General features: G+C 57.5%; 1 protein-coding gene across 1 annotated transcript; it reads left to right on the forward strand.

The window, feature by feature from the left end:
• Nucleotides 1-5,567: 5,567 nt before the first annotated feature.
• Nucleotides 5,568-6,614, forward strand: LOC136455154 (uncharacterized). Its single transcript, XM_066455299.1, has 2 exons — nucleotides 5,568-5,806; nucleotides 6,155-6,614. The coding sequence occupies exons 1-2, from the start codon at nucleotides 5,568-5,570 to the stop codon at nucleotides 6,612-6,614; spliced, it is 699 nt and encodes a 232-aa protein (XP_066311396.1).
• Nucleotides 6,615-8,549: the final 1,935 nt, after the last annotated feature.

An 8,549-nucleotide genomic window follows, 5' to 3' on the forward strand; every position in this document is an offset into this window, starting at 1 on the left:
CTTAGGTACCTCAACCACTTATAAACATGTTTCTAACTTGAGGACCTTTCAATCAAAGTGACTCTAGATTAATCCAATATTTATCACTTTTCTGACAGATTTTGTACTCTTTCAAGAAAGATGAATATCTCCCAAAGTAAAAATCCAAATACCACAAAATTTGGTGAAGATGTTATTTACTAAGTTATCTAGTAGCAGTAAAAATTTGACCTTCATTTGACTTCTAGATTGCTACCAGATTTTAATTATTCCACCACTGTTATATGCTGAAAACTGCTGCACTATAGCTGAAAAGATCCACTCCATAACCAAAGCATTTCTTATCCAATTCTCATGAAATTTGTACAGAAACTTATACCATAAGTCTAGAGCATGTGTACCAATTTTTATGCTAATCCAATAAGTTTTGATTACTCAAACATGGCTAAGATCACAGCTAGCTCAAATTTTGTAATATAGAACATATTTCAATCACTTGAGCTATACTTCATCAAATGTGAATCAATTTTAAAACTCACTTGTTTGAATATTTTCACAAGACATAAATCCATTCAATCCACTTACTAAATGTCATCTTATGAACTTTATCCAACACAAATCAATCCAAACTTGATTACTAAGCTATTTATCCATTCAAACATCTCATAGCAAGCAACATTGCATATTTATCCAATTCAATCAACTCATATGTATCCAAATAAAATGATTAACAAGAGATATACATTGGTTAGCTCATGATCATCAACTAGCAAGCTTTAACTCAAATATTTTGCAAGCCATCTAATTTATCCAATGAATTACCAATAACTTGAATTATAGCATTTGTATGATGTAGCACATTTGGACTTCACTTAATTATCATGGCATTGGGTTTGGACGTGCACTAAGCTTCATAACTTGACTTAACATATGATGATTAATGTCGGTGTTTTGGACCAGGGGATCCTCAACCAACTAGTAAATTTGTACTGCATGTTCCCAATTCCGGATGGTGATGCAAAGAGACACAAGGCTTATACTGGTTCAGGCAATTGGTGCCCTACGTCCAGTCTGAGAGATCGATCTTGTATTCCTTGCACTGAAGTGCTTGTAGTAGGGGGTTACAAGCTATGTGAGAGAGGGAGCTAGTCCCAGGTCTCGGCGGGGAGTGATGTGGGCTGCTTGAGACGTTGCTCCTAGGCGGCAGGGAAGTGTGCGTGTTACAGGGTGTTGTTCTTCATGAGTGCCCATCCTGAAATGGCCCAAGTCCTTTCCTTTTATAGTTGAAGGGAGGACAGGGGTAGTACATGTGCTAACTATACGGCGTCGTGCGAACAGAGGCGGTGAGTTCGAGCCCTGTAGCCTGTTCCTGTGGCGGTGTGGTTGTCGGAGCGGTCCATCCTTGGAGCGCTTGGGGCAACGTGCTGGTCACATCCGATCCTATGTGTCATGGGAGCTCCAGGGCTACCTCGAAGTGGGCGCGGCGGTCAGCGTGCGGGTCACTGTAGATTGACTGCGCGCGAGGCCGAGGCTCGGTTGGTGCCGAGGCCGAACCGCGGTGGGGGGTCTCGGCAGACGTGAATCCTAAGATAGCCAAGACCCTAGCATAAAGTGCCGAGGCCTAGAGGGGGTGGTCGATCTGGTACGCTGGTTTGGGGGCGATGATGACTCGGGCCAGATTTCCCATGCTGCGTTGTCTTCGGGGTGGGAGTTACAGGGCACAGTGTAGTGCGGGCGCTGATCGTGGGTACAGCGCCAAAATACAGTGGTCGGTAATCTCGGCCATGCCCTGTCTCAGCCGGTATGGCGCTGTTGCGACTTCTTGTCCCGTCGGCCTCTCCGCGGTGTCGAGCCGTCGTCCGGCTGAGATTGCGGGAGTGGTTGATGCATTAATGGGACACGACATGCTATCGAGAAGACCGGTTGAGGCGGGGGCGACGAGTTGTTGTCAAGCCAGCCTCGAGCGATACGGAGGATAGTAGTCTCATCCGAGGCTGTACGCACGGGGCCTCGGGCGAGACGAAGATTGGGCTCTTTGCTGAGGCCTCGCGCGAGGTGGAGATTGCGTCAGGGCGCCGAGACCTCCCGTGCGAGGCCTGAGGCGAGGTGGAGAGCCTGGTGGGCTCAGACGGGGCTGGTGATGAGCCCATGGCTTACCCTCTAGCTTTGTTGTTGATGGGATTTAAGTGACCCTTTTGGTGTATGCTTGGGGTACCCCGTTTTATGGTACCCGACAGTAGCCCCCGAGCTTTAGGGGGAGTGCGTGCACTCTCCCTAAGGGTTTGTCAAGATCTAGCTTGCAGCGGCTCCTGTAGGGATTGTGTATTGCTTCTTGAGGTTTCGGTGGGTGCGCGCGAGCGCACCCGCCGGGTGTAGCCCCCGAGGCCCTGGAGGAGTGGAGTCACTCCTCCAGGGGCTTTTTTGTGTTTTGAGTGAGGAGTTTTTATCGTATTTGCCGAGCCCACAAGTGTGACTTCGGGTCGTGGGGTTTTGGCAAGGTCGTAGGGAGAGCCCCCGAGCCTCCGCACGAAGCAAGAGGGCGGTCAGGGGTGCCCCTGATTTTTTGTGCGGCCCTCACGCTTCCTTTTCGCTCGGAAAGAGGGGTGGAATGTGCCAGGCTACCCTCGGTGGGCACGAGCAGTGGCACTTCCGGTGAGCTGTTATCGGGTAAGTCTGAGTGGAGGCCCACGCCCCGTTCGCTAGGGGATGGCTAGTGGTCCGGAGACGCACCCCAAGGGTACTAGAGGGTTTCTCTAGTGGGTGCCGAGGCCGTTCGTTGGGCCCTGGTGGCTCGATGCCTCCCTACGATGGGATCCCATTCAGAGATTTCCCTGCCGGTCTCGGACACGACTTAGGACGCCCCGGGCGATTTGTTTGCTTGGGCCTCGGCCATTCGTGGGCTCGCCCATAGTCGTCCCTGACTCTGTTGCCCTAGGACGGCTGTCAAAACCTCAAGGGGCCCAGCCTTCGAACCCCTGAACCGTAACGGGCTCGGTGCCCTTTATCGTATTTGTAATGAAACTTCTAGCGTGGGCTTAGGTCGTTTGTCTTTGTCTTGGGTGCAGGAGGAGCCCCCGAGCCTCTGCCCAGGGCGAGAGGGCGGTCAGGGGTCCCCTAGCTTTTTTGTTCGACCCTCACATATCCTTTTCATTCAGACGAAGGGGTTGTTTGCCGAGCCCATTCGGGTGCGAGCCGGAGCCATTGGGTCTCGGCAAGGTTGTAGGAAGAGCTCCTTAGCCTCTGCATGGAGCGAGAGGGCCGTCGGGAGTTCCCCTGGCTTTTTGTACGCCCCTTGCGCGTGAGGGTTTGTTTGCCGAGGCCCCTTTGGGCGTGAGCCTGGGTCACGGGGTCTCGGCAAGGTTACAGGAAGGGCTCCCTAGCCTCTGCCCAGAGCGAGAGGGCCGTCGGGAGCTCCCCTGGCTTTTTGTACGACCCACGCGCTTCCTTTTCGCTCGGAAGGAGGGGTTGTTTTGCCGAGGCCCCTTGAGTGCGAGCCGAGGTCACGAGGTCTCGGCAAAGTTGCAGGAAAGCCCCCTAGCCTCTGCGCGGAGCAAGAGGTCCGTTAGGGGTTCCCCTGGCTTTTTGTACGACCCTCACGCTTCCTTTTCGCTCGGAAGGAGGGGTGGAATGTGCCAGGCTACCCTCGGTGGGCACGAGCGTCGGCACTTCCGGTGAGCTGTTATCGGGTAAGTCCGAGTGGCGGCCCGTGCCCCGTTCGCTAGGGGATGGCTAGCGGTCCAGAGACGCACTCCAAGAGTACTAGAGGGTTTCTCTAGTGGGTGCTGAGGCCGTTCGCTGGGCCTCGATGGCTCGGCACCTCCCTACGGTGGGATCCCATTCGGAGACCTCCCTACCGGTCTCGGACACGACTTAGGGTGTCCCAAGCGTTTCGCTTGCTTGGGCCTCGGTCCCGCATGGGCTCGCCCGCGGTCGTCCCTAACTCTATTGTCCTAGGGTAGCTGTCGAAACCCCTGGGGGCCCAGCCTTCGAGCCCCTAGATCATAATAGGCTCAGAGCCCGGTTCCTTCATTTGAAAGGAATAGGGTAGGGGGAATATCTTCCCCATCGGCTCGGCAATGGGTGGCGCACCTTTTGAGGCGGTTTTCTAGGGAGATGGAATGACGCCTACTGCCACAGTGGTCGGGCGCGACGTGGTGGATGGGACGTAACTGTTCCCGCAATTAATGAGAAAAAGGTGGGCACGTGGGCGGTAAAATCAGATCGGGGTTAACCGCGCCGGATCCAGGGGAAACTTCCCTGATTTCATCGCCCGTCTATTTCGCCTTCTCCCCGCATAAATACACAAAGAGCCTCGCCCCTCCTCACCTTACCTTGCCTATGTTAGCTCTGCCCCCATCGAGCCGTCACTAGAGCAGCAGGTGCCGGGAAGAAGAAGGGAGAAGAGCGAGCTAGGGAGAGAGCGAGAAAGAGAGAGAGAGAAAAACTCACCGCCGTATTCGATCCCTCCACCGCATCCATGGCCGGCGACATCGTTGTCATCGAGGCGGACCCTTGGGATCCATCTGACATCACCGAGGAGATGCTTTAGTCGCTCATCGACGGCGGACTCCTTCGTCCGGTGACAGACCCCAACAGGCCAGAGTGGATCGCTCCGTCAGGCGAGCCGGAGCCGAGGCCTCACGACGGTTACATCGTGAGCTTCGTCTCCTTTCACGAGCGTGGCCTCGGCGTCCCGGTGGACCGGTTCATGCGGGTGCTCCCGCACTACTATGGCATGGAGCTCTACAACTTCAACCCCAACTCCATCGCACAGGTGGCCATCTTTGTTACCGTCTGTGAGGGGTACTTGGGGATTGCTCCCCATTGGGAGTTGTGGCTCCATCTCTTCTGGGTGGGGCATACCACTAAGCCAATGGGCACGTCGGGCACGAGGGCCAGCGGTTGCACTCTCCAAGTGCGCCAGGATCGCCAGCACCTCTACATCCCGTCCTAGCTCGTGTCATCCAATCGCCGATGGTACACGAGCTGGTTCTATCTTCGCAACGACGATGGAGGACTTCCCCCCTACACTGGGTGGATTGTGGGGAGCTGCCCGGAGAGGTGGAAGTATGGCGTCCCGAGGGAGGATCAGCCCAAGCTGCAGCCGCTTCTAGAGGGGCTAGAGAGGCTACAGGGCCGTGGCCTCACCGTGGCTGTGGTCGTGGCTGCCTTCCACCGCCGGAGGGTGCTACCGCTGATGGCTCGGCGGTGGCGGCTGTTCGAGATGAGGCCGGGTGAGTCCAATGAGAGCATTCGGATGTCCTCCTCCGCCCTTTCCGACGAGGAAATTCTTCGTCGGGTGGGGGAGACGGTGGAGGCGAAGCTAAGGGGCGGCAACCTGCCCCCCATCGTGATGCGCCCGTCGCGGGGGTTCCTCTCGCTGGTAAGTCGTGCATCGCTGTAGCCCCCAAGCCTCCTCCATTTCTCCTTACTTCTCATTCCCTTATGCGTGTTCGCCGTTCCTGTAGGGGATGAGGGACGTGCGCGCCTCTCCGCCACCTGTTCTCGAGGACGCGAGGCGGCGGGCGATCAACCGGGCGCATGCTGAGGCATAGAAAAAGAGGAAGGACGCCAAGGCGGCGAAGCGCATGAAGAAGATCCTCGTGCACGAGGAACTGGACAAGCGTTGCCGTCAACAAAGGAAGGATGGCCTCCCGTTGGAGGAGTCCCAGTTGCCATCGCTGTCGACGGAGGCCTCGGACGAGGACGACAAGGGCGAGATGGTGCGGGGTCCCCTGGACCATCTCCCTGACATAGGGGAGACGGTGCCCGGGGCATCGGCCAGTAGCCCGGTGCTCCCAGGAGGAGGAGCAGGAGCAGACCCAGGGTCGGCAATTGCCCGCTCCGGGCCGAGGCCGACACGCCCGAGGCGCGGGCATTGGGCAAACGCGCCATCAGCCCAGTGGGCTCGGCGGCGGTGGTGGAGCAAGTGGTGTCAGAGGCGACACAACTGCCCCCGTAGAGGACCGAGGGGGCACCGGGGTCCGTTGAGGACCAATCGGCGCCAATAGACACGGAGGCCATGCCTCTACCGCCGCCACCGCCTTTGTGGACAAGGGTCACCGTGGCGAAGCGGTTGCCGCCCCGCTCGAGGTAGGTGTATTTTTGGTGGGGTTGCAGTGCCCTCCGTTCGTTCTTTTGTCTTGTGCTGACACTATGATCGTCTCGTCCTTAGCCGGAAGCGGCCTGCGGAGGTGCCTACCTTGGCGCCCCTTAAAGCGCTCAAGGTTAACCCCGGCTCCACCGCCCACTGGGTGGCAGAGGCGCAAGCCACCTTACAATGTGGCGTGGCGTCGGCGAAGGCCGACCCAAAGGCGTCGGCCACCCAAGGAGGGGCTGCCGAGGCGGCCCTGACACAGGAGGGGGAGGGAGCGCCTCCGCCCCACGATGGCGAGGCCCGTGGGTCGGATGCGGCCAAGGTTCCCTTGGCCGCCGAGACCACTGGGACCGAGGTCCCTGGGGTTTCACAGGCTGGGGCAATGGAGGCTATGGTGCCCAGGACCAATGAGGCCGCAACTACCGAGGCCACGATGGTGGAGGCCGAAGCCCCCGAGACCACCGAGGCCATGATGGCGGAGGCTGGAGCCCCTGGGACCACCGACGCTGACGTGATCATGGTGGGGCTGCCGGCCTAGGAAGTGGAGATGAAGGTGGCAGAGTCCTTGGCGGCACCCTTGGTTCAAGGCCCGCTGCCGTTGCGGGAGAGCGCCTAGGAGGTGGAGATTCTTCCGATCTCCTCCGATGATACTTCCCAGGCGCAGGAGATGGCCGGCACCGAGGTGGCCGGTATCGTGGAACAGCCGGTTCCAACCCCGAGCGAGGGAACCTCGGCCCTCGCGCGGGTGTGACCCGAGCCCCGCAGGTGGAACCACCCATGTGTCATGTGGCAAAGCCGGGATGATCCTAAGGCAGAGCCTCTATTTGCCCTAGAGGACGTGGCCGAGGGTGATTGCTGGGACACGTTCGAGTAGTACCGCCAGCTGGCGGAGCGGTCTCTACGGACGGCGCTGTCCGTGGTGGCCGACGATTTGCCCGGAGTCGCCTAGGTTCGTGCTTTCTTTTCTCATGCGGTGGTCTTCTTCTGAGCTTTCTTTGTAGGGATTGACCCCTATTCTATTTCCCCCAGGAGCTCGAGACCCGGTCTCTTGGGAAGTCGGTCTTCCTCTACCGGAAGAGGGATGTCTGGGACCTGCTTCAGCGGCAGAAGGGCCTTCTTACAGGCGCTAACGAGCTCCTGTCGGCGCGGAGCGCAGAGGTGGAGGACCTCCGCCTTCATTGTGCCGACGCGAAGGTCGAGGCGACCACGGCCCAGGAGCAGCTCGCCCCTCTGGCGGCGCAGGTCAAGGAGTTGGAGGAGGAGCTCACCCGCGTGGCCAGTGATCGGGATGCCTTCAGGTCTCGAGCCGTAGAAGCTACAGCCTCGGCCATGGCTCTTGCTGGGTAGCTAGGGGCGGAACAGAATGTGCACCAGCTAACGAAAGGCGCTTTGGATGAGGCCTTTGCTGCGGCTGAGGCCTCACGAACCGAGGCTATGGTTTGGAGGGGAAAGGCCGAGGGTGAGTCCTAGTCCCTTCATTTTATTCGCTTTTTCTTATGTTCGTTCCCTAACTTCCTCGTGTGACGCAGAGCTAGGGAGTGAAGCTTCCAGGGCGGCCGAGGCTTCTCGAGTCGAGGCTCAGTGCCTGAAGGAGAAAGCCGAGGCCTTTCGGGTCGAGGCCCGACACTGGGAGCTTAAGGCCAAGGGTGAGTTCCGTAGGCTTCCGTCCCTATTTAGCTTGTTTTTTTTCTCTCGCTCAACCCCATTCCGTTTTCCATGGTGCAGAGTTAGAGGCGGAGGTTACCTGGGCAGCCGTGGCTTCCAGCGCGGTGCAGACGGTGCTCGACACCGAGATTAGGGAGCATGAGGCGCTGAAGAGTGTCGCCCGTGCCGCCTACGAGGCCCTAGTGGTCGAGGGGGTTTAGTCAGGCAGCTCCCTTGGGAGCTGTCTGACTGCGCTGAGTGGTCAAGTGCGTGAGCGGCTCCGAGGAGCGCTGCATACGGGCGTCAAGCGCGCACTGGCCATCATCGCCTCGCACTACATCGGTGTTGACCTTCAAGCCATCAGCGATGGCTATGTCTTGCCCGATGATGATGATGATGAGGCCGACGAGGTGGTGATGAAGCTATTGGAGGTGGCGGAAGGCCCTGGCACCACGCTGGCAACGTTGTTTGAAGAGGAGGTGGTCCCTCCCCCGCCGTCTACCGATGCCGGAGGTGCTGAGCCCTGACCTGGGCCCAAGCGGCTATGTAAATAGAGTAGGAATTAACTATGTATCGTAACGTTTGTGGCCGTGGAGGCCTTTCTTTGGAAGTATTCGTGTTTCTTTAATCGTTTGTCTTGTATTTCTGAGCCTCTGCCCTCTTGTTGTCTCTGATCTGATTTCTTTGCAAAGAACCTCTTTGGAGCCTAAGCCGTCCCCTGGACGAAAGGTGGTGAGGGAGTGCCGTAGCCCGGAGGCTTAGGCCATCTCGTGACTCAACCGGCCTTTTGGCCCTGAGACGGGCTTTTGGTCCTTGGGTTTTCCACAAC

Source organism: Miscanthus floridulus, chromosome 1 (assembly GCF_019320115.1).
Source record: "Miscanthus floridulus cultivar M001 chromosome 1, ASM1932011v1, whole genome shotgun sequence".
In the NCBI taxonomy this organism is placed as follows: Eukaryota; Viridiplantae; Streptophyta; class Magnoliopsida; order Poales; family Poaceae; genus Miscanthus; species Miscanthus floridulus.

Bases quoted from the DNA above. Each gene is read 5' to 3' on its own strand.
- LOC136455154 (XM_066455299.1), top strand. From the start codon at position 5,568: ATGAAGAAGATCCTCGTGCACGAGGAACTGGACAAGCGTTGCCGTCAA. The intron at 5,807-6,154 runs GTCGGCAATTGC...TCTCGTCCTTAG, and splicing joins GGAGCAGGAGCAGACCCAGG to CCGGAAGCGGCCTGCGGAGG.